The sequence below is a fragment of the Prosopis cineraria genome, unplaced genomic scaffold (assembly GCF_029017545.1).
Source record: "Prosopis cineraria cultivar Desert tree isolate PC_DT_omini unplaced genomic scaffold, ASM2901754v1 PC3, whole genome shotgun sequence".
Taxonomy (NCBI): Eukaryota; Viridiplantae; Streptophyta; class Magnoliopsida; order Fabales; family Fabaceae; genus Prosopis; species Prosopis cineraria.
The window spans coordinates 46,729,820-46,756,194 of NW_026555334.1; the positions used below are offsets into that span (position 1 = coordinate 46,729,820).

Below are 26,375 nucleotides of genomic sequence, written 5' to 3' on the forward strand. Positions count from 1 at the left end.
TTATAGTTATCTACCAACACATATATACAGAATAATTTAAAAGAAGTTATTTAGGCTCAATTTTACTCAGAACTAGAGGTCTCTTTATAAAAAATTTTCTAGCTAACTCAAACATCAAAGCAAAATTAAGGAGGCATTTAAAAACTACTAACACCTCGACAAACAATAATTTAAAGAATTAGAATCATATAAAATTTATATTTAATTATTTATTACTCTTAAGTTATTCTAAAATACTCATTGAAGCTATATTTAACTTTAAAATTACTCTCGTTGAACTCTATTTATTTTATTTTATATATTTTTAACATTAGAGCTTCTCAATTTATCCCAAAGTTTTTTCAAAATAACTCTAAATTATATTAATCATTAGTTTTTTAATTTTAAAGTGCTCGCAAGCAAGTTTTATATGTCCCAACCATATAAGAATTTAAAGTTTCATCCCTAAATAATTTAAAATAAATCCCATTTAATTATAATTTATTTCCTAGATTTACTTTTAATTTATAATAGTTGATCTAAACAGTTCTAAAATAATTTCAATAGCTCTCAAAGTTATTTAAAGTTGTCTAAAATTCCCTAAATCTATTTTCTATTATCTTGAAACAGTTTTAGAGGTACTACTCAACAACTCTATAATCTATCCAATCTCTAAAATCTCTCTCCAATTAAATCAACCTAAATTTAATAATCTTAGATAGAATAAAATTACAGGACACTTACCTGGCCTCAAAAACATCAAACTACTCTTGAAATATCTGACATGGCTTCTCTAAAAATTTTATTCTCCTGCTCTCGCGGGCGCGCCCTGCTTCTCTCACAATGTCCCCCGCATAAAGAAATGCGGATGCGTCCTCTCCGAGGCTGATTCGAGGGCATATTTATGCCCTTGAATCCAACGAGTGGAACGCCACGTGCCCATCTTAATTAATTAGTTAGTTAATTTTATTTTTATTTTTTTGAATTCTTACTTTATCAGTCTTTTAATTTATTTTCCTCATCTTTCTTTTTATTCCTTGTATCAATTTTTCCTCTTTTTATTTTCACATTATATATATATATATATATCAGATTTTTTAATAGATACTTTTAACTTCCAAGTGTAATTTTTTTGGTAATTATTCCGAAGTATAATTTATTTACTATTAATTTAAGATCTTTTTGGAAGAAAACAAATTAGATTTGAAATATATTTAGTTTCAACATAATTTAAATAATATTTAAATAAATATAATTTTTAGAAAAATTTAAAATCTCATTTATTTAATCTCACTCACTCTTATAATTTTATCCTTCCTCCAAAATATGTTTTAAAATTAAATCCTCAAAATTTATTTCATTTTAAGTAAATTCTACTTACTCAAACAATTACAAAATAAATTCAAATCATCATAAAATAAATTCTTTCTAATATTAATAAAGTTACAAAAATTAAGATGTCATGATTTTCTTGAAGCCCAAACTATCTTACATTATCATCGTATTATACCATTAAGCTCAAACAAATAAAAAATATATATTCAAAGAGACTTCGTAGAGGAGGATGTTACATTAGTAATTTAGCTCCCCCACAATTTTTTTTCCCCTAATTCAATTCTAACAAATTAAAATCAGTTCCACAGAAATGAAACAGAGTAATAGACTAAAAATTGGGGTGAATTCTGGACATCAAATAATTTACCCTAAGTCATATCAACGTTCCATTCTCTTCACAGAAATTTTTTTTCGACTTCGAAGTGTCATATCATCAAGCCAGAAAATTGTATAAATAGTACTGTGACGTGACTCCTAAATCATATTCAATTTTGCTCACATTCAAAAAGGAAAAATCAAAAAGCAATACTATTATTTCCTTTGCTTCTTCATATGCCCTGACATGAAACTCACCAATTAGAGATGCTCCCAGTTGAAAGAGAAATAAAAATGCTTTTGCAGGCAGGGATTTTAGGCACGGAGGAAGTTTTATATTCTCTAGTAACTGACAACACAGCTCAACCGTGTAATTATTACTTGCATGATATGAGAGCCTAAAAATAGCCAAAAGAAAGAAAAAGAAAAACAAGACAGAAGATTGAACGTATAATTTTGCTAACTGCAACCTAAACCTGAAGAATCAAAATCAACCCCAAAAAAACTATGAAATCAGAATAAGCAAAATGCAAAAAGGAAAAAAAAAAAAAAATCTGCAAGGGATCTGGCTAAGGTTGCCAAGAACATCAGGATGAAGGTCGACCTAATTGAATTGGCTAGTTCGCTAAAACTTCATCTTTAACCAGATGCATTCTTCCTAGCGGAATAGACGCGATATGCCGCCAGCCCAACGACGACAACTGCAGCTCCCACTGCAATTTTGAGATATCAAATGTGTATGTGTGATGAATACCAAAAGCAGAACACCATAAGCATAAAGCAAAAGCTCTTCTTTATGAAGCAAAATTCTGAACAGAATGCCCAATTATTTTGAGGCAGAACCCAGGTAGAAATGAACTACTCCCTTTATTCCAAATTATAAGATAGTTTTACAGATATTTTGTTGTCCCAAAATATAAAACAATTTGAGAAAATCAAGATTTCATTAATAACACTTTTCCAATACTACCTTTTAAGTCAAGAGAGAATTGAAATGATATTATTGTGTGATGATTAAGTGTGAAAGGATATTTTTGAAAGTTTATAGTTTTGTTTTGAAAAAATAAATTTGTGAAGTGTCATTATTGAGCTTTATCGGTATACATAATCTTGTCTCAAATTGTCCTACAATTTGGAACGGACGAAATACAAAGCTAAAATACCTAGAAAAATTAGATTCCCTTTAATTTGTACTCCAGATCAAACAACCCAAGAAACAAGATGTACTGAGTAAATGATCCAAACGTACCAGAAACAAACACAAGAGAACGATTCATAAGGCGGTGGTACTGCTTGCGACTTCTCCCAGCATCAGTTTCAGGAATGCTTAAATGAGGGTGCTCTGCAGCAATTACAATTCGGCGAAACACATTGTTGAAATCACCTAACTTTACACTGATTGGTATGGGAGCCTCTACTCCCATATCCTGACTAACCTATAAAGCACAAAAACAAACAAAAACAAGTCAATAATGCAATTGCAATTGATCCAAGAAAGAGATATTGATTGAAACGATCACAGCAGCTAGCAAATTACAAGTATATATTGGGGAAATATTAATTCTAAATAGCAAAGATTATTGACCCTAGCTATATTTCATCTGTGTAAGTCACCCTCCTTGCAAAATATCACTAAATATCGAATATAAAATAAATAAAAACTAGCACGTTGTTTACAGGTCTAGGAATCAGACTCCCAACACCAATATCCTTATCTCCCATTGGAAGACGAATAAACTAAACACCTGCGATGAAAGCTTAGACTCAGAACAGTGTATTAGCCATCTTAAATTGATCCGTATCCATTTTACAATAACAAACATTTGAGCATGCTCAATTATGTACACAACCATGAAAAAAAGTCAAACCATTTGAACATACCCTAGTTGACTCTTGTATGGCCATTGAAAATGAATCCAGATCGTCCTTGGCAGCAACAATGAGGCAAGGCACCTCGAAGCCAGTATCCTCACCATGACCAGCAATATCTACGAGGAGATCAGATGCTGTCTTCCATGAGGACTCATCAGACCTGGAATGAAACTTAGGTCAGCATTACCGTCTATAAAAAGAAATTCTCAAGTAGCAGAACGGCCTAGACCAGATGGTCACCATTGAGCATAATTTCAACGTAGTTAAAATGCTGAGAAAAATTTGCTTATTTAGGAGCTGTTCGAGCAAAGCTCAATTAAATACACAATTCATTCTAATTTTACCTGAAAAGTGTTTAAATTGTTGGAAAAAAATAATTTAAAAATCCAAACAGACTAGAGAAGTAAAAAAATATATATATATTAGAAACTATGGAACGAAATGGCAGCTGACAGCCATGTTTCTAGAGATTGATTGAAAATAAATTGTACAATAGTACACTAATTAATGCAGACGAAAGTATCAAAACATATTTAGTGCAGAGTCATTTGAGGAAAAAACACGACATTGGCCAACTATTAGTCATATTAGTAATATAATTATCTATCATGTCAATGGTCACCTATCATGGACAAAAACAGCTATGTCACAAGCAGCCAAAGACTCCTTGTTGGCCAACAGCTTTCGAACCCCATCTTCAGGAATCTCTCTCAATATAAGATATTTTTTGTTCCCCTGCAAACATTATAATAAACACACAATTAGAGAAGGCTGAAATGATTCAAATGCATGGGCAAAAATGCAAACAAAAGTATGGTCTAGAACAAGAGAAGACGAGAAATCAAATTTCCAAGGCAAGAATATAAATCCATTATTCCATTGATGTCCTAAAAATAACTGCGTCCAAATAATCTTAACATAGATGCGTAAATACCAATAAACAAACAGATAATCCAACAAAAACAATGAGCACCGAATGAAGACCATAGAATTACTCAACAAAAACCTCCTTAGCAACATTGCATAAATGGTAAACCATAGAACTCCTTAACATGCATAAGTTATCGCTTTCAAGGGTGTCAGACTTCACAAGCAAACGGCCTCAATCATTTGCCTGAAGAATTACTTTAAGAGCGATATCAATAGCACACAATCAAAATTTTAATATTTACTATTCAAATCTTATAATTCATAAGAAATCACAAAGCCAACAATTTAAATCAGTGGTTGAATCAAAAGTAATGTAATCAATTGTATGATCCACCAATCAAATCTTATGATTTGCAACAAGCCAGTGTGATTCACAGCTAAGATGTCCAAATAACATGCCACGACATAGAAATTTGTGAATACAATACTTTGGCATGACAGCATTGTGCTGTTAAGAATTGCATACGCCTTTTATAATGAATGCAAAGAATATTACCGAGAATGTTTCAAGGATTAATCAATTACTAATGAATTATACAACTAATAAGCTTTTTGTGACTTGTTTTTAAGCAATTCTCTCAATTTGAGTTAAATTTACCATTGACTATTTTATCCATGTTACAGGGATTTACATGTCCCATTTTATATTTCATACTATTTTTCACCACTCGATTCAATGCATTTTACTATTCAAGACATGGAAATATGTCTTCTTATCCATGATACATATCGAGAATTGACAACCACAAGCAACAAATCCAAACCTTCTCCAGAAACAAATTGGAACTATAAAGATTAACTAACCTACTTATAAAACTGACCTCTTCATGACAAAACAATATTTACAAAGCATCACAATTAAACAGCAAATTGTCACAATCATTTGCAACATATCTATTTCTAGAAAGATCTTAATCAAAGGCAAATCATCAACTACTAATCTAGAAACGAATTGGAAATATAAATAATTTATGGTGCCACAACCACAAGTGCATTATTTGAGTGCTAGAATGAGCTGGGAATTTAAAGGACAATTTGCACGAGAGAAAGAGATGCCATTTACCATGGAAGTGTCAACAACATTCACTGCATAACGATCCTCAGTAGTTGGATTATAACTGTCAGAACATGGCCTGCATTATCAATTCAGCAACAGTAAGCTTATAATATGCTCAATTATTAAAGTTCATGTGAGTAGCATTTAGAATAAAAATACCTTCCAATAAAAGAATTCAATAGAGCAGATTTTCCAGCCTTCCTAGGCCCAAAAACAAAGCACTGCAAAACGTTTCTTTCTGACTTCTGCTTCTTGCGATCATGGCGCCGCTTCTTTGTCAAACGAATAGCAGATGACGGATCACCAGAGTAGCCAATATATATCAAATTCTCAACACTAAATCTCGGGTTCAAACGTGTCATAAGTGCCCACTGTCCCAAAAAAAACAAAGAAAGAAAAAGAAAACTCCAATAAAAATGGTGGAAATAAAATAACCTGTGCTCAAAAGGTACAGTAACTAGATAATAATATTTAAAATAAAAACACGCATATAAACGTGGAGAAAAATTTATAGCGACTAATGTGGGCCCTATACATCACACACAGTCTGAGAAATAAGTCACTATTCATAGGTCTTGCACATCACACAGGGTCTAAGACATGAGTCACATGGTTCATGGCTCAAACATAGTGTGGCTTAACCAAGTTTTTATATCATATACAGCTGTATAGATTTTGATTCCTTTGTATCAGTTTCAATTGTAAGAAGTGATGAACCTAGTTTCTCAGACCAGCTGAGAGTTATTTGGCAATTGGAAAGACAAGGGGGGAATTTCAGATAAAATGAGAGATTTGCACACCTGTGACAAAAATGCATCAAGTGGCAGCCCTCCAAATGCATTTTTCTCTGCTGCGTCCTCATATGGTGTTCCAATCCAAGGACTACAATATCCCCCAACAGGGGGAAAAAGCAAAATAAATTAAGCAAGCAACATTGCAGGAGTCATTATTTGATATTTGGATTTGGATTCACAAAAGGCATACACATATTGAAGAGTTAACACAGTAAACAACCAAGTACTTATGGCAATTAACAAGCATAAGTTCAAGGGGAACACAAATACAGAGGAACATATGACAAAACATCACCCAGCCCAAGTTCAATTTAAAGCATCAGGAAACAAATACTTCCTTCTACAATTCTACCTATGCTTAAATTAGCATAAGCATCATAGAATCACATCATAGCATCACGCAACATTAGTCAAATAAGCACTAAAAGAATGCCACCACATAATAAGCCCCGATAAGCAGTTCACCATCAATGGATCTTTATTTTTTTCCCTAAAATGCCATCATTGTGCATCTCAAAATCCACGGTTATGCACATTAGAGAAAATGGATTAAAAGAGGCTAGCAAAGTTAAAAAAGCTAACGAATAGCGCCAAAGGTGCTTCTGACTATACCCACTGTTACATTGAAATTTAGCATAGTAAACCAACGAAAAATGGAACTGCAAACAGGATTTAATAATTATCATGTAATATTTTATATAACTGCAGCCACTTCTTTCCTTTCCAGCTCCCTTATTTTCCTCTTATAATGCCCAATCTTTCTCACTTTTCTATTTTTTGTTTTCAAGTTAATGGTTTAAGCCAAGCACAAAGTAGATAACATGAACATCTTTGTCGTGAATCCATATGAATTATTGATGGTAACATCAACACAAAATTTGATCATACAATCTAGCGTGTCCTAATTGGATAAATCCATCTTCATTTTTCAAGTTAATGTTTTAAGCCAAGCACAAAGTAGATAACATGAACATCTCTGTCGTGAATCCTTATGAATTATTGATGGTAACACAAAATTTGATCATACAATCTAGCGTGTCATAAGTGGATAAATCCATTATTGTCATGAGGGGAAAAGGGTATACAGGACTCTCAAACCTTCAAATAACTATCAACAAGGCAAAAATTTCACAACCACAATTGTAACTGCTTTAATGCCATAGCAATAGGTCTGGTGACCACCTATGCCACATTTCAATTCGGTGCATTTTCATTGCAACTTAGAGCCATGTTACTCTACAAAGATCAATTCCCAATATTTAGGTTCAAAGTTTATATATTGAGACACCATGAGACCAAAAACCTGCCAAAGGCAGATAAATCAGTATAGAGAAATAGTTATACAATGGAATGAAGTTCAACTAAGGGGAATGACGTTAATTATCACCACAAAAGTGAATATTCGATTGTGCATGTAAGAGAAAACGAAATCACCTTTCTGGGGCAGTTGAAAATAATTCTTCAATTTCTCGAGGCCTAAGCACCCCATCCTACAGGACAAAAGGTGATGGTCAAATTTTGAGCATAGTTAGGTACACCACCACCAGTAAATACCACATCAAAGTAAAACTTAAAAGAAGATTCATGACCAGTTGACAAGTAGATAGCAACAAAATAAATGGATAGGAAAAGAATTATTCAAGATTGTGTGCACAATTGACATACGCCATCCCCATCAAATGCATCAAAGATCCCCTTCAAAAAATCAATTGCCTCAGTTGTCAGCTCCACACTCTGCAGACATCATTCGAGCCAACGTAGGTCAGGCAACATATATATATATATATATAATTCAGCATATTATGGCTGTTATAAAAGTGAATTCAGCATATTTTTGCTGTTATACAAGTTTCCACATTATGAAGTAGTTACAGAATCAGGGATTTTCCATCTCCAGCCAAATCAGATCAGTCTAAATTGCAAAAGACAACTTTTATCTGCATAAGTTAAACAGAAGTAATCTACATTCAACTAAACAGGACTATGTGAAATGGTTGTACAATTCCATTTTCTCAATCTAATAGTCTATTTTTCCTTGTTATTTGTAAGTAAGGAACATCAAGCACAAAATCAGGAAAAGATTATTCAAAATTCGATGTTAATAAGTCAGACAACATAAATTTTCACTATTACGATCAATCTCTAACAGCACAGCTTACAATCTACTGCAACAAGATATACCTGATCAGGAGCCAGTTTCAAGGGTGGAATCAACTCATCAGCAAGCTTGATATCATCATTATATCCAAACTTCCTGAGAACAGTCCACGTCGTCTCAAGCCGCCCTTTTTCTATAAAAAGGGCATGAAGAAATAGGAATCCCGTCAAAGTAAGCCCTCTTTCATTGACACCTTCAGCTATTTTTTCTTCTACAACCTTCTTAACACCCACGATTTCAGATGGTTGCAAAGGAGCATTGAAACATTTAACCTGTTTATAATATGTTAGATGTTTCACAAATCTCACAGTCAAATTGTCTCACCAAGACACAATAGAAAAATAGTTTTTTATGCTGCATTAATGTGCCCTAATATAACACATTCAATCATAGCCAAGCATCCACTTCCAATATTTAAAAAAGAATTGTTAAAGCCTGAAACCTGAAAATCATTTAATTCAGCATCACTAAGGGCACCATCTCTGTCATGGTCACATAGGATAAAAATTCGCTTCAGGGCCCGTACACATCGAGGCTTTAGAGTTTGTGATTCTTGATCAAATAATGGAGCGGTTGGATGAAGAACAGCCTTCTGGGCATAGTAGAAAACTTCAGGTACCTGTTAGAACATGTTAGTCAATCATCTCAAGAACCAACATTTTGGATGTCAACAACAATGTTCCACCTCACTAACATAATAGTGATATTGATGATGCATTAAACAAATAACTTACTAGCACCTTAGTAATATCATTCCAATATGAGATGATAATTCACAAAAACATAAGTCGTAGTTACCTGGATATGCCTAAGCGCTGAACACTCAATACACGTTTCAATTTCCCGAAACTGTTGCATTATTGGTGACATCACTTGTTCCAAGCTGACTTGCTGATCATCATCTCTCAAATCAAGCTTACAACCAACCACTATAACTGGGACTTTTACCTGCTCATTATGATCACATTATTCAGTCAGTCAAATCTACACTTGCAAATGTCATATTTTAGAAAAATAGGAAAAGTAAAAAAAAAAAAAACCTCCAATTTACGGAGATGTGGGAGCCAAAATGTACTCAATCTATCAAGTGTCTCTGGCCGATCACATGCATACGTAAGTACAACCGCATCAGCCTGTTTCAATTCTTCAGCAACTCTATTACTATCCTCAGCACTGGAATAATGATAACAGAAACTTAATGCTGGTGAAGATAGATATTGGCAAAATTAACAACAAAAAGCATCATCTTTTATAAGCTCAAAGAGATGAAATCTTTGAATTGATCAAGCCATACAAATTGCAAAGCAAGCAATCACATTACCCTAAGCAACACCAAAGTAAACACTGTCATTTTTGCACAGAGCAAATAGAAAGACGGAAATATAAAGTCAAAACAATATCCTTATCAACTTGGTCCACAAACAATTAACAATAATCATGAGTTAAGGGAATAGATTTGATGTAGATTATATCCCTTGAAAAGAGAAAAAAAGATCAACGATATTTGAACCAGTCAAAATCACCGCATTTTATGATGCCACTTGAAAATTACATTTATCCTTAATTAAACGGTATTGCAAAGCTGCAAAGTCTATATTTTGTGGTTTGAGAATCTGAAAGTTTTATCTTACTTCACATTTCCAAACCATTATTTTAATTCTCCATCATTTGTCTTGATTTAATCTCTTTAGTCATTCAAGATTTAATTCATAATTATAGATAAACCCCAAGGACTTCTATTTTTGAATACATATGTAAATTTACAGCAGTAGGGTAGAGTTAGATATATGTTTAGTTCAGATATAACTAGTTAGTATCTAATATCACATATGCATATGTTTTTAATTTTTTATATGCCGTAGACATATTTGAAACGTCCACGAAACAAAAGAGCCGTTTTACAGCGATTAGATTCTATATCATAACTGAAAAACTATTTGGCCCAGGTCAATGAAGACTGCATTAGAAGATCTTCCTCATTATGAATTGTCTCTGAAACCAGAAAGAATTCTGACAGAAAGACAAAAAATAAAAATTTTAAAATTCATACCGAGAAGGTGTATCAATAATTGTGATGGGTACGCGATCAGGATACAGATCTTCCGGCAACCTCGTTGGAGGCAAAACAGGGGGAACATTTGGTGGAAAAGTTTCAGCTGCAGCAGTAATGATCAGGCTTGATTTTCCAGTGCCGCGGTCTCCGGCAACAACAATACGAACTCCACTCCGACCATATGGATTCACTGTTTCCGCAAAAGCTTTTGCCATCCCTGCTATTAGCGGAACCCTATAACCTCATTTTCAAAGCCAGACTGAGTAGGCGAACAAATTGTTCCAACAAGCGAATAAAAAAAAAAAACTGTGTGTGCAAATAATTTTATGTTGGTTTGAAGCAAAGGCCAGATGCAAACAATAGAATGGAGAAGAATAGAAGCCCTTCGGCAATAGATACGCTAGTCAGCAGAAAGTGAAAGTTCAAATTGAAGTGAATACAGAGAGAAGCTAGGACCGAAAAAGAAATTACGTTGGCTTCAAAGTTAAGCGAGCCTACCTGATGAACGAGCAGAGTGAGAACTGTTTCTTGTAAAGCAGTGGAGCTGTTAGAGAGCAGCCAGAACCCTAGTTGAAGCCCCTGTTAGCGATGGCTGCCTTTGTTACCAACAAAGAGAAGGCCCAGAAGGTTCGTGCCTCCTTAAAATTACACAGAACTCGTCATAAATGAAAATATGGAACACTTTTTTTTTTTTTGGGGGGGGGGGGTTGGTGGTAGGCAGATGTCGAAACATTTGCAGGCGCGGTTTGAACCCGCGATAAAATATGGAATACTCTACCATCACTGTGTACTGTCTGGAGTCTAAACGCGGTTTGCAAACCGGACCCTCCTCCTCCTAAATTTAGCCTTAAACAAACCAAAATCTGTTGATTAATATCTTAAAGAGAGAATTAGATCCAAGGATACTGACTTTTTTTAACGAGACTTGTTATTAGTCTTTATTTATAAATAATTTAGTTGAATGATTCTTGATCATAATTTTTTTTTATTATTGTTTTAAGACTCGAACCGACCCGAACGGTTAAATCATCACCTGAAGGAGAAAACAGTTTGATTCGACCATTCGGCCCATTCTAACAATTGACCAGAGTTGGCCCGCTTTGTCTCAGGCAATTTTTAAAAATCTAGAACTTAAAGTAGTTAAACCGTTTTGACCCATTTATTAATATATATATATATATATATATAAATATTATTTTTTATGTAATTATTATATCACCGATTCAATCATTGATCTAACAGGTTGAACCAGGAGACTCATAACCCACTAATCTTTTCAATTCATTAGTCGATCTAGTTTTTAAAACATTAATTTTTATTATTAATATATTTTGTTATTTATTGCTGTCAGAAACTTAACATTAATATTAATATTTATCAACGTTCTAAAAACTGGACCAGTGTTAAATTGGATGAGGTATAGGTTCAAGGGTCAATAGTTAAACCGTGGTTGAATCGGATATAATTAATTTAATATTTATAAATAATATACATACATATATATATCACAAAATAAATTCATTACAAAATAATAAAGCTAATATTTAAATAATAGAAAATTTCTACACATCAATAGATGATTTTAGGCCGATCAAATAGTTTCGTTATAAAAACTTTTTAACTCATTTAGCTCTTTTCTCCACTTTCGTTGCTAGAAAAACGCATGTAAGGTGGTGGTTTATTGTAAAATATATTCTTTTATTGGGTTTTTATGAATATCTTTCATTTTTGTTCTTTTTTCATCTTTTTTCTAGCCTCTCATGTTAACTTTCATCTCTTTTTTAACATTGAACCTCTAGAACTAATCACTTGTTTGATTTTTCTAATTTTCCTTGTCCATTGACCAATTGGCTGATTCTTGACTAATTTATTGATAACACAGTTCACTTGCATCAATCGAATTGAACTAGTGACTGAGCATTATTGAACTGGTTGAACCAACCAATTTAATTTAGTTTTTAAAATTCTGATATTTATATCAAGATGCAAGTCAAGAATCCCACTACATAAGTTGTCCCTTGGAACTCACCATATGCTTACACTTATTAGAACATTTGGAAGTTCAAATGCTCGTTTCTCTTCTAGAAGCAAAATGAGATAGTCTCAGAGGAACCATGTGATTTTATTTTTAAAGTTATTGTTGATATTAAGTTAGGACAACAGCTTCCTTAAGTGACTCGTTCACACCTTTAAAAGTGTACGCATAGGCTTGATTTGAATACTATTAGATTAAAAGCTAATGGCTCAATTTTAAGGCATGGGCAAGGTACTTGTGGAAGAATTCTCAAAGATAGAAATGGTGTCTAGGTTAGTGGATTTGGCCACAAGTTAAGACGTGTTCTTGCAACTATTTTTGAAATTTATAGTATTTATAAAGGGCTTGAATTATGCTGGCAAAAAAGATATAAAGCAATGAGCTTTTTGTGATTGTGTACAAACTATCTTAACTATCATAAAGGACAATCACAATTACCATCTTTTTTAATACACCCCTGATGTTATGAGAAGATTACTGCATAAAAAATGGGATATTTCTATTCACTTTTTGTGCAAGGAGAACAACAAAGAGGCAGATTATCTTGCCAAGTTATGTCATAGCCTTCCCTCTATTTCAAACTTTTTTGAATCTCTAACCATAACTTAAATTGGTGTGGTTGTTTTGTTTTTTTAGTTGCCTGTTTTTTGTTACTTTTTTTCTCATGTTCGTTTATTGCTGCTGTAGCGTTGCTTTCTTTTTAGTGGTATGATATATCATCTCCTTTTAAAAAAAAAAAAAAAACCGTGCGTTGCATTGCACGGGTGTCATGAAATAATTGATATTATATTTAAATATTATTTTCAATTTTAAATAATAAATTTTTATGATGAAACATTATCAAAAAGAAAAGAATAGAGCATAGAAAAATATTTTTCCTAATAACATGTGTAAATTAATAAATCAATGAAAAATATAATGGGAGATAGGGAGAATATGATATTTAAATGGAGGAATATATCTTTTTAAATTTATTAAAGGTTAGTTGATGAAGTTTTAAAATTTGTATTTACAGAGAACAAATTAATTAGTAATCGAATTTTATCATTTTCAAAGAGCTTTGATTTTTATTTTTTCCACAAATAATTTAATGTTTGTAAATACGATTTTTAAATATACTTTTCCTTCCAAAAGAAAATTTTATTTGCATTCCCTTAAAATTTTAAATATATTTATATTTTAAAATATAACCTTCTTAAATATCGATTATAAAAATAAATGGTATAAACTTTAAATTTTAAGTTTAATAACAACTTTTATAACCTATCCAGTTCAATTTTTCTTTTTTGGAACAATATAATGTTTAGATGGAGGAATGTATATTTTTATATTTATTAAGGGTTAGTGGATGAAATTTTAAAAATTGTATTGACAGATAAAAAATTAATCTGAATTATAAATTTTAGATTTGAATAAATCTTGGTGAACAATAATTATATTTAACGGAGCGTCTGCTTATTTATACAGTAAGCATAAATCCTTGGCCAAAAAAGCGCATATCAATGAAAATTTATAATTTCATAATTGAGATTGTAAGCAAAGAAGAATGACATTCATATAATTAATTTTTTTCTAATTTATTGTTATTATTATTAGGAATAAAAAGTATGCTTAAAAATATATATTTATAACAGGAATGAGAGTGAGTGAATCAGATTTTATCATCCTCAAAGAGTTTTGATTTTTATCTTCTCCCCTTATATTCTCAATATCCTATCTGAAAAAATATCTTATATTTGTAAATGAATAGAGTAAGTAATATTATTTAATAATTTATTTCTTACTTAAGACAATTTTATATGACTTATGCGTTAGACTAATAAGCTTGGAATCATTGACAAATTAAAATATATGAAAAATGTTGAACCATAGATTTCTAAACATTGGAAAATATCATTCTCTTAGGCTCCGTTTGGTTTGGGGGGAGGGGAGGGGAGGGGAGGGGAGGGGCTCCTCTTCCCTCCCCTCATTTGGTTAGGAGGAGGGGAGCCCCTCCCCTCCCCTCCCCTCATTTGGTTAGGAGGAGGGGAGGGGAAATTTTTAAAATTTTCACTCCCCTCCCCTCCAAAGCCTCCCCTCCAAATTGGGGGGGAGCTCCCCTCCCCTCCCTTCCCCCTCCTCCCCCTCCCCTTCCCTTCCCTCCTCTCCCCTCACCTCCCCTCCCCTCCCCTTCCCTCCCCTCGAACCAAACAGACCTTGCAAAGAAAGGGAAAAAAAAAAAGGGAAAATTGACATTCAACCCAAAGGAGGTGAATAGCCCATCAAAAATTGAAGAAGTCCAATAATCAAAGCATTAGCCATTAGGAACGAGGTAAAAATGTGACAATGATCTTGATTAGTTGACCAATTTGATCAATAAGATAAAAATGTGATAATGATGAATTTAATTAACCAATAAGGTGAAAATTGATAATAAATTTAATTAACCAATCAGATTTCACATAAAAATGTGATAATGAATTTAATTGATCAAGTAAGTTTCATTCACTGAGATTTGAGAATATAAAATACGCTTACAAAATTTAAAAATATAGATGGATGGATAAAATTTTATGAATGAACATTCTATTCACTTGAAAATTAATGAATTTTTATTTCAATATTAACTTTTTCATAGTTAAATATAAATTTTTTATATCTTTTAATTAAATTATAGTCCCTAATTAAAAAATATAAGGTATTTTTTGAGAGACTAATATTAAAAATGTAAAACATTTTTAATCTTTCAAAATATAATTAATGTGTTTTTTAGGATATCATTAATAAATAAATTATTTTACACTTATTTGTAAATTAAACACTATATTAAATAAGGGTAAATATAAAAAATAATGCTAGTTTGAATACAGTTAACTAATTTATTATGAGGTAAGATTCGATTAAAAATATTTTATATTTTTTAATTAAGGGAGTACTATTTTAATCATAACCAATTTGGTCCTGAGTTAATTAAACTATTAATCTTTGAACCACTGCTCAACCGATTTAATGTCTAATATAGTTTTCAACATAAAATCATGCATGTATAAAATGTTTATTAATTATAATACAAGATGTAGCATGCTATATAAATATGATCAATGATAATTAAGTCAAACTTGAGTCAGTTTACTTTAAATAAAACTGACAATGTATTAATGAGATTGAGCCTGATGAAGAGGACTAATCATTTATAATATGACAAGTGAATATTTGAAATCCGGAGAGTAAAATGATCAAATTTCAAGTATTATTGACAAAATGAAACAAAAAGATTGATAAACAAAGTTTTTGCATAGTTACTTGTTTAGGTCATATTCAAGTATTACAAGATTTAATTTGAAGTAATTACCCTAAATACATTTTTTTTTACTCAAATTCAAGACCTTGTATTTAAACTAGCAAAGCTCATCTCACGAGAACAAATTACACCTATACAAATAAAATTACTAATTATTCTATGTGAAAATACATAATATTTCAACCTCCACTTCCTAGCCCAACCTCTTGAGCCTATGAACTATATTATTGGGAGAATTTATATATAAGACCATATATGTGACTTTATATTAAATTAGATCCAACAAGTTTTGAAAATTCACTATAAGACCGAGGCACTGAATTGAGAATAATTACTAAAAATGACAATAATGCCCTTGGCCACTTCACTAGCAAATCTCAAAAACACCAACTCACTTGAGAGAAAAGGTGAGAGAGGATGGGTTTGAGCAAGAACATGACAATGAAGGTAAGTATGGTTTTGTTCCTGATAGCCTTCACTGCAACTGTGAAATGGGTTCGATGCATATTCCTTTCTAGCTAAGGTGATGAAAGTGAATGATGAACCAAACTACTTTATAAGTTCATCACCATGGTCCGTTGTGATTTCATTTGCACAAAGTTGAACCTACCCTAGTGCCAAACCACCCTACGATGTAATATCCTAAATTATTACTTATTGAATTAATTAAATTAATAATATTTTAAGAGAGTTAAAGGGTATTTAATTTAAATACATTAGAGAAATGATTTTATATTTAATTAGGGCTTGAAAGAAGATAAAAAAAATAAGCTACCTTTGTAATCAAATATTTTTGAGTAATTCTTTTTGCATCAGAGAATAGACATAATAAGCTGCCCATAGAGTTCTAACTAACAATTTATAGAGATGTTTGGAATTAATTACAAATTTTTGAAGTTGAGCCAATGAATTTATACCGTCGACTACGACTAATGGACAAATCCACCATGGTAGAAAACACAATTTGGAAAATTTAGGTTTTACGAACTAAACATCAAACATAAGAAACAAAAGAAAAGAGGAATGAAGATAGAATCTCAAGGCTCTGCCAAGGCACGAGTGTCATTTTGAGAAGATTTTAAGCCTTAAACCATTGAGGTAATCATCTCCTCACATTTTTCTTCCTTCCTATGCATTTTTTAAGCTAGGTTTGGTAATGGGGTTAATGATATCTAGATCATAAAGGTTTAGGTTCAACCCATTGATCTAAATAAAATCAGTTAGGTTAGATGATTTTATACATCCATATTTATGGGTCTTCAATTTTAGACAAACTTTAGATTTAATGTGTTGATTTGGAATTGTTGAGAGTTATAAATATTGTTATTTGGCCAGATGGAAGTTAAATAATGTTAATGGAAGAATATAGAGGTTTGAGTGATATTGTTTATGATGAGTTAGGGTTATAATGATGGGTTTAAAGTAAATCCTAAAGCTAAACAAGTGAACTAATGCTAGATTGAGAGTTTGTTAATGCTTGTTAGGCTAATGAGAGTCTAACAAAACTAATGAAATTGAGGAATGAGTTTGGTTATAGCTAGTGGTCATAATGTGAGTTTGGGATTTAGACTTTTGTTTGAAAGAATTGTTAATAGATAGTGACTAATGATCATCATTATATTGGTTGTAGACTAACCTTATTGGCAATATCAAGTGTGTTGGAGGCTTAATTAAATTGATACAGGGTGTTCTCGATTTGGTAAAATTAAGGGTTAAGGTGACTGGGAACCTATTATTTCTCTATGCTTGTGTGGTATGTTTGTGAGTTATGTGAAATTGATGAGTTGTGTATTTTTTGTATGAAAAAAAGATGTTTATGATTTAAAAATTTTATGCAAAATGGGGCTTAATTAAAATGTGTATCTATACGGGTATAAAATTGATATAAGATGTTTTGCCTAAGTGGCGTAGGAAACTCGATCATGTGTTTCAAAACTGCCTTTGATTATCTAGCATAATTGTGATTTTAAGCGTGATATTATGTTGCAAGTAATGGTAAAAAAGATGGGAAGTAATAAAAATTCAAATAGATTCACTAACACTTGGAGAAATTCAGTATTAAGCACATACCATGAATCATCATCCTCAATAGGGGAATTTGCATGGAATTCAATATATATTTAGATAGCCATGCATCATTACCTCTTATGAGAGCAGTGACATGGAGTTTAACAGAAGCTGTGCATTACATTCTCGCTAAATAAGAAATGGTATAAAGTCCAGCGTAAGACACCTTATTAATTTAAGGACAGGGGAGCTATTGTATGAGAATAAGTGAGGAGGCTTTTGACCAAGCTTCCCTTATAATTGAAGATCTTGGGCTATGTTAGTCACATGACTTAGCCCTATTTATATTGATAGCATATGGTCTTAATCAAGAGTACATATCAAAAGGTATAAGGCAGTTGGTGTTCATATGCATATTTTTGTTTGCATGCTTGAGTGTGTTGAACATGACTGTTTTGTATGTGCCCCCCTTTGCTTGCTCATAAATAATGTCCCTTGCATATGATCGAACTAGTTGTTTGGTTATGAGATTTTTATATTATAACATCCTATATTTTAATTCATAGATTAAGTAAACCAATCAAGATTTATTAAACAAAATTAAGCGTAATTTAGTGTAAGGGTGATTTGAGATGGCTAATGGGCCTATTAGATTCATTTATAGCTATTGCATTGGGTCCAGAGGTGTTTAGAGCTAGCAAGGTCTAACTATTAAAGTAAAAATGAGCTAGCCATCTATATACCATCTGGCGTGGTAGATGGCCTTGATCGTGAATTAAAACAGAGGAGACAAAACTAAAAGGAAAAAAAAGGCCTGGTTTCTCTTTATTTAAACTTGTTTCTCATCTAGATAAAACTTCCTTACCATTCCTTCTTCTCTTTATACTAATCTAAAGTGAGATTTAAGGTGGTATGATGATAATTTTCAAACCTAGAGCTATAGGTTTGAACTTATTAGTCCAAATGAGATTAATGTAAGTTTTTTAAGTATTCTACACCCAATTTATAAGTTTTTAAAAGGTGGCGAGCCTGGGTCATTCAATATGAATGAACCGTAGGCCTCTGCAGGATGATTTTGAATTGTCAAGTGTTATATTAGTGGCTATTTGAGTTAATGGGAGCTAAAATAAGTTAATGAGAGTTAATAAATTCACTGATTGTGAGATAAATATTTGGTTAGGAAATTTGATTAGTAAAGTGCAAAATTAGAAATTGGAAGTATTGATTTTGACATTTATTAGTTATGGTAGTTAATGTTAATTGTAAACTAACCTCATGAAGTACCGGAGAGCTTGACTATTAGCTCAAAAGCAATTGATATTTGGAGGTAACCTTTAATCCTCAAAAGTTTAAGGTAATCGAAAAATTTATTCGGTGTTATTGCTTGTTAAAGTAATTGTAGGTGTTTATGAACTTATAATTATATTTTCTATACATATATAACCTTATGGATTTAGATGTTGTTTTCATTTTGAAAATATGCAAGTGTAGCTCTGTATGTTAATGTAATTGTGAAATATTAAAATGATGATTTACACCTTTTGAATTTAGAAGAGTTATTGATGAAAGTGAGTATGACGATGATAGTTGAATATGCTATATGATGAATTATCATGTGATAAATTGGACAATCATATGGAAGGTGGGAAGTTCTCTTAGTAAAGTAATGATTCATGTCCATATGGATCTCACCAATATTGTGAGGCCTCATTGTTTGATTTTAGGCTTCATTAGATGTTGTTTAGGTGTTGTGGTTGGCTTTTTGGCTTTTGGTATATAGTGGTGGTATTGGATACCTTAAAAGTATTAAAGTGAGAAAAATAAGTTATTTTGGTTTTCAATGTCTATTTTAAAAATGAAACCAATGCCATTAGATAATTTGTTAAATAAATTTTTTATAGAAATTTAGATCACTTTAATTGGACATTAGGGTAAAAAGTTATGCGCGCTGGAAATTTAGTTGAATATACCATTATGATAGCATTGCTGTCATACAACATCAGTCGTAATGGATTTACACATTAATCACGATGGATTGTACTAAAATTGATGCCTTGATTTTTTTTGACCCCTTTTTGACTTGCTTTCAATGCTAGATAGTTCACATGGTTCTTAAAAACATTTTACTTTGATTTTTAAGTTTCAAGCTGCCTATTAACTTGGTTTGGATTTTATTTTAATCTTGGAATCCCATTTTCTCAATGCCTTTATATTAATTATATCATATTGAAACTTTTTAACTATAGTAAACTTTTGACCATGGTTTGATTCTTTTCTTTTATGGTAGGTATGTTTTAATTATGGCAAATATTTATTCTACTACAACAATTTATAAATGATTGGTCTAATTATTTTATACTACAATAGACTTTATTATACTTGTTTAAAACTATTCTACCATGATAGGGATTTATATAATGATATTTATATTTTTAAGTTGAATCTTATAAACCATGGCAAGCCTTCAAGCCAAGCCTTCTCGTTTTTTACTATGATTAGGTATTTTTAATTGTAGTTGAGTCCTTTCTATCATAGTTAGATGATTGAAATTAGTTACCTTCTAATTACTATGATAGAGTTTGATAGTTGTGACTAAGTCTGTGATTATATATGGTACTATTACACATAGTGGCTATTGTCAACTGTGATTGCCAGAACTAATTTATTAAAATTCTAATTCACTCTCTATTAAAACATTCCATTTCTCAAACCAGTCTTTCAACAATGCTTCTTTGCTCTTCTTTGGACCCTTCATCCCTAGGAACAACCAAACTAAGGAAGAGAGGCATTAGGGGAACTTAATAAAGAGAAAAAGAAGAAGAAGAAGAAGAGTGAAACCCTACTCATAAGAGCTTCAACCTTAATAATGCCATGTTCTTCAAAGGAATTTGTGGAAAACTATGATTTCGAAGCACTCGTGAGGAAGAAATAAACAAGGATCTATCTATCAATAGAGAGCCCATGATCTCTTTAGTGAGGGCCGTTTGGGTCTGTTTATGTTTGTTTCCTAATTTTTGAGGAGAAGATCAAAAGTGAATTAATGAGAAAGAGATAACAGAGGTGGAATTTAAAATAAAAATTTAACAATGTGCATTATTATCATTTCATTTTAAAGCTTATTTTCTATTTAATCCCTCAATCTTGCAGTCAATTTTAATAATTTATTGGATCTTATTTAATATAAAATCACATGGCTGGTCCTATATTAAAATTCTCCCCATACTATTTATATAATTATATTTATATTATCAGTGGGTTCATAAATTTTGCTCTTGTATCTTTTATTTTACCTAGCTACACCCTAGCCACAACCACAACATAACACAACTACCTATCACATACTTCTGCCATCTCAAATTATATTGTTTCAAAATATAAAGCATTTAAAAAAAAAAGATTTCATTAATGATATTTTTTTAATATTGTTCCTTTCATTCTATTCTCTTTCTTTGATATTATTTCATAAATAAAGTATTTAATGAAGAGTATTTTTTAAAAAAATTATATTTTTATTTAAAAAATTAAAAAGTATATTGAATAAGTGTTATTGATATGTGTAAATATATCTAAAGATCTCTTATAAATTATGATAAAATTATTAGAATTAGAATTAGAAGGGCTCCCCACCCCACTAATAACTCAAGTGACAAGCTTACACCTCATGCTCAATATATCCGCAACGCCTTGTACACGAATTCAAAACACATTCATTTGATTTCTTTTGGGCTGCATCTCACGTCTTAAATAGTAAAAATGCAGTGAAACACGAAGTCGGGTCCATTCCTCTAATTTTTTAAATGAAAATATCACTTATCTTTTAAATCAATATTTTAAAATTATGATTATTTTGATAAGGTATTTTAAATAGATTTTAAAATTAAGTTGACACAGTATATATAAAAAATATATTCTCATATTGGAGGCAATCTCATTTAAAATATAATTAGACATTAAATTTGAACACTTTTTTAGTAAGAATTTAAATTTTGATTCACCACGTTGTGAAACTAGCTTATTTTGCTAGGTATGTTTCCCATTAGTAATGTGCCTTTAATTCTTTAATTTTATACAATATTTCATTTTTTTCATAAAAAGTCAAATGTGTTTTATTTGTTTAATAAAACATTACCAAAGAAAAGTAGACAGTAATAATATTTAAGAGAGACAAACAAGTGGTGAAAACATCCAATGAATATAGGGCTACACTAGAAAATAGACTTTTTAATAAAAGAGTGAAGAAGATATGTTGTGTCCTGAGTCCAAGTTTATTGTAAGAAACTTCAAACTTCATCCCTTAACTTAGTTTTGAACCAGAGAACATGAATCCACCCATGGTCTTCCAAATTCTAGTCTTGACTTTTGTAGTATTGATGAATCCAATAAAGCAAATCCCCAATACATGCAATATGAAATCCCCGTGATTCCACAAGTGGAAATTTCTTTAAAATCATGCCTTGCAAGTAAGCTCCATTCAATTTAATTCCCACTACTATAATGATAGCTTTATTTTTCTTGAAATTTTAGTATTCTATGCACATTTAATTCTTTAATTTTATAAAATATTTTTTCAATCATTTAGCTATAACACTTGTTGGTTCAGTAACACAAAGATCATGTATTGAAATTTTAAACATTGACAAAATATTATTGACATGTTATGTTTTTAAAATAATAATGATTAATAGAAAAAATATTTAATTAAAATTAATTGCTTATGATTTGAAAAATAAAAATATAATTTATAAAATTAAAAGATTAAATTAAAATTTTTGTATACAATTAAAGAACCAAATCACAATTTAGCCTAAGTATTTTTTATAAAAAAAAGGCTTACAACCTCCTTGATTCACTGAGTGTTATATTTGATTTAATTATTAAAACAATATTTTTTCCAACAAATTATTAAAAGAAGATTACATTTATGTCAACATGCACAACAAAACTTGGGCCCACTTTCTCGGGCCAGACAAGACACTTGTAGGATATTCACAGTCAACGGATCGAAGATCCAACGACAGGAACAGGAAGACGTTTGGACTGAAAAACGCGGCCTCGCCCGAAGTTTTACCAGTAGGCAGTCTCAGCAACCAAGTTCAAGGAGCGTTCCGTTCCGTAGACAAGCGGCACACCGCACGAGGGTCCGTCAAGTAACGCCGTTACCAACATTTGGACGGAACACGGAAGTCACGTTCGAAATAGTCCCCAGTCTCCATCCCACAAATCAGTATTTGTAATTCGCACCCAAAAAGTTCATTCATTGTGATTATGCGTTTATGCTTCCCCATACCAACCCGGCCTTCCCAACCGGACTCCTTCTTTTGACATCTCTCCGATCTCTTCTTTCTCTTTCTCTAGTTTGGCGCCTCCAGCCAACCCTGATACCTGAATCCCCAGTATGAGTGTTGATCTGGAATCGTTAGCGGAGGCGACCTCAGGCGCCATAGGATCACTCTTGAGCACGACCATCTTGTACCCGCTTGACACCTGTAAGACCAAGTACCAAGCTGAGGCTCGGGCTCATGGCCGCCAAAAATATAGGTCGTTGATCTTACTCATCACTCCATCACTTCTTTGTTATTTTATTCGTTCGGTTCTCTCTTTCTCGTTTTGCTGGGTACTATTCGTGATCGTGTATTCTAATCTACACACTGTCCTTGATTAGTTGGAATTCATCCTCGACGAGCTGATGGCCTTGAAAAAGTTTTGTTTTCTGTTCTCTTTTCTTTTCTTTTTTGACTCATTCGCATAGTAAAAAATTGATTGCTGGTATAGACACGTGAATTGCCCCTCAGCACCGTCTATGGCCTGGCCTCTGATCACGATGGAGGCCTGGAGTAATAGTAGCTGTGTTTATCAAATCTTGTATTATAATTCTCTGTTCACCAGAGGGTAATCCAGTCACATGCATAATTGCCTTTCTACTGCATTATTGAAGACCCCGTTTTCACTCGCCACCAATTCAAAGGAGTACGAGATTGTTTTAGGCTAACCTAACCTTTCTCTTTCCGTGCTTGAAAGATACATACAACCTGTCTAAACTTGGCCCTTCTACTTTTAATTTCTCGATCAAATTAAATTTTCTAATTATTCAGCCAATGAAAAAACTGAGAAGTATACCACTAGTGCCCCAATGATATGAAAATATTGTGTCCTTGTTATTGCAATTTGCTATGTTAATTGTGCAGTTATATGTTAATTATGTTAATTAGCCTGTTGTGCATGCTTGCAATCAGTGGATAGTATTTATCTTTTGGGTGCAGTTAGGTTCATTCTACTTGCTTTGAATTTTGCAGGAACCTCTCTGATGTGTTATGGGAAGCAATATCTTCCCGTCAGGTGCTTTCCCTTTATCAGGGTCTGGGAACAAAAAACCTTCAATCCTTCATTTCGCAGTTTGTCTACTTCTATGGCTACAGCTACTTTAAAAGAATGTATCTGCTGAAGAGCGGTTCTAAACGTATTGGAACCAAAGCAAACTTGGTCATTGCTGCTGCTGCTGGGGCCTGCACTGCCCTTGTGACTCAGGTGAGGCAAAATCAAGATAATCTTTTGCTTTTGGTATTTAACTAATCCAAGCGACCAAAGTTTGTCTCAAAACATTTTATTTGTGCTGAAGTAGAAGCTATATTAGCTTCAGTGGAATTTGAAGAACTGTGGGTTCATTTGTGGCAAGAATCCTTGATATGGTGTTGTCATTTTTGTTAGGTTAAAACCATGATTGTAGTGGAATAAGAAAAAAACATGATTGTATGTAGTCATACCTTTTGGTCCGGCGTATTTTTTTGGTGTGATGTATTTTTTATTATTACTTGTTGGAATATGAAAAGCCAGGGAATGGATTTGTTGCATTTTGGGTTATAAACATGTATTGTCATTCTATTTCTATTATCTTGGTTGCCATGGAGGGATGTGAAAATAAAACGCGTGTCAGTTATATATAGTTTCATACTTCATTCAATGTTTTGTTTTTCTTCTGTTATCATCCCTTCCATCGGAAATGAGATGTCTTATCAAACTAAAGTAATTTAATGCTAGAGTATCTCATTGATGACTGTGTAGCCCCTGGATACAGCCTCTTCAAGGATGCAGACGAGTGATTTTGGAAAATCTAAAGGGCTTTTGAAGACCCTTACAGAGGGCACTTGGAGTGATGCGTTTGATGGTCTCAGCATTTCCTTACTGCTGACCTCAAACCCAGCAATTCAGGTATTCAATGTCCAGCTGTAAATTCTGTACGAGTGGAATTCTGTAGTGGATTAGAGCATTGCCTGTTACATTATTTTCTATTTAAACTGCTTGATTTGGGAGACTAAAATGGCTTAATCCGGATCTACTGTGGTGCAGTATACAGTTTTTGATCAGCTGAAACAGCGAGCCCTGAACAATCAGCAAAACAGTGTAGACAAGGGATCATCTCCAGCATCCCTTTCTGCATTTATGGCATTTCTCTTGGGAGCAATTTCAAAGAGTGTTGCTACTGTATTTACGTATCCGGCTATCAGGTGAGTAATTGCTTCTTCCAACTTGTTTTTACTTGTGGACTTGAGACCAATTTCAGGCCTTTCCACGTTTAGGTGCAAGGTGATGATTCAAGCTGCAGACAGCGAGGAAAGACCGGCCTCAAAATCACAGAAGAAGTCACAGAAAACAGTGTCTGGAGTTCTCTGTGCAATATGGCAAAGGGAGGGCTTACTGGGTTACTTCAAAGGATTGCATGCTCAAATCTTAAAGACTGTTTTGAGCTCAGCATTGCTTTTGATGATAAAGGAGAAAATCTCTGCCACTACATGGATATTTATACTTGCAATCAGAAGGCTACTGTTGCTCCCAAAGGGTAGAGTGAAAAACCTATAAAGTGGGAATAAGTGAATGAAAATATTCAAATCGTATGGATAGCGTAGTTTAGTCCATCTCTCCGTTTCAGAAGCCTGTTATGATGTTTGAAAGCCGCTTCACCGTACAGAATTCTGTTTGCTTGATGAGGGAGGGAGACATTGTGACCAAGTGTGCGTAACTGATGATGTCAAATAAATTTCATTTTGCAATATGTGTGATTGCAAGAAGTATTTTTGTGGATATACGATGCGGTTAATAAAATTGTAGCTTCCCTGAAATTCCCTCCCTCAATTTTTATTGCCCCTTGTTAGAACTGTCTGCTGTGTGAAACGATGGGAAAGTTGACGATTTACGTCAACTTATCTTGACTTCGACCTTCTGTGCTCTGCGATGAAAGATCGAAGCTCCTATTCTCGATACCATCGATTGTCATGTGCTCTTGTTAACATATTGTGTCGATATATTATGGTCTTTTTTCTTTTTTCTTTTTTTAACCAACATATTACTGTTAGATAATGCACTGTTTTTTGTACTTGGCCACTGGTAACAAATGTATTTAGGGCCGTTTTATTCTTGACTATCGTTTCGGCTTCTTTTTCTCAATCTCGTCTTGTAAGAAACACCTCATAAAAAAATGAGAGAGAGACAACTTACTGTCAGATAATGCACTGTTTTTTTGTACTTGGCCACTGCTAACAAATGTACTTAGGGCTGTTTTATTCTT

The 26,375-nt window shown here is 32.6% G+C and overlaps 2 protein-coding genes across 3 annotated transcripts; one reads left to right on the forward strand and one right to left on the reverse strand.

Moving 5' to 3' along the window:
* Nucleotides 1–1,822: 1,822 nt before the first annotated feature.
* LOC129306034 (mitochondrial Rho GTPase 1-like) lies at nt 1,823–11,176 on the reverse strand. Of its 2 annotated transcripts, none has more exons than XM_054946340.1 (15): nt 10,992–11,176; nt 10,491–10,710; nt 9,481–9,613; nt 9,239–9,388; nt 8,883–9,059; nt 8,464–8,712; nt 7,948–8,016; nt 7,717–7,772; nt 6,289–6,370; nt 5,648–5,859; nt 5,495–5,564; nt 4,124–4,236; nt 3,511–3,661; nt 2,879–3,065; nt 1,823–2,342 (listed from the first exon to the last, which is right to left on the reverse strand). In XM_054946340.1, exons 2-15 carry the CDS (start codon nt 10,706–10,708, stop codon nt 2,269–2,271), a joined length of 1,941 nt encoding a protein of 646 aa, XP_054802315.1. In that variant the 5' UTR covers nt 10,709–10,710; nt 10,992–11,176; the 3' UTR covers nt 1,823–2,268. The 2 variants fall into 2 exon arrangements, with proteins under 2 accessions (XP_054802315.1, XP_054802314.1); XM_054946339.1 differs by having other exon boundaries at nt 10,491–10,727.
* Nucleotides 11,177–23,056: 11,880 nt separating this feature from the next.
* On the forward strand, nt 23,057–25,929 carry LOC129306297 (peroxisomal adenine nucleotide carrier 1). Its single transcript, XM_054946803.1, has 5 exons — nt 23,057–23,353; nt 24,109–24,340; nt 24,875–25,021; nt 25,160–25,317; nt 25,390–25,929. Exons 1-5 carry the CDS (start codon nt 23,211–23,213, stop codon nt 25,667–25,669), a joined length of 960 nt encoding a protein of 319 aa, XP_054802778.1. The 5' UTR covers nt 23,057–23,210; the 3' UTR covers nt 25,670–25,929.
* Nucleotides 25,930–26,375: the final 446 nt, after the last annotated feature.

Coding starts and splice junctions, on each gene's coding strand:
- LOC129306034 (XM_054946340.1), bottom strand. CDS start 10,708: ATGGCAAAAGCTTTTGCGGAAACAGTGAATCCATATGGTCGGAGTGGA. Junction 9,389..9,480: donor CACATCTCCGTAAATTGGAG/GTTTTTTTTTTT, acceptor CATAATGAGCAG/GTAAAAGTCCCAGTTATAGT. Junction 2,343..2,878: donor TTCTCTTGTGTTTGTTTCTG/GTACGTTTGGAT, acceptor TCAAAATTGCAG/TGGGAGCTGCAGTTGTCGTC.
- LOC129306297 (XM_054946803.1), top strand. CDS start 23,211: ATGAGTGTTGATCTGGAATCGTTAGCGGAGGCGACCTCAGGCGCCATA. Junction 23,354..24,108: donor CATGGCCGCCAAAAATATAG/GTCGTTGATCTT, acceptor TGAATTTTGCAG/GAACCTCTCTGATGTGTTAT. Junction 25,022..25,159: donor CCTCAAACCCAGCAATTCAG/GTATTCAATGTC, acceptor ACTGTGGTGCAG/TATACAGTTTTTGATCAGCT.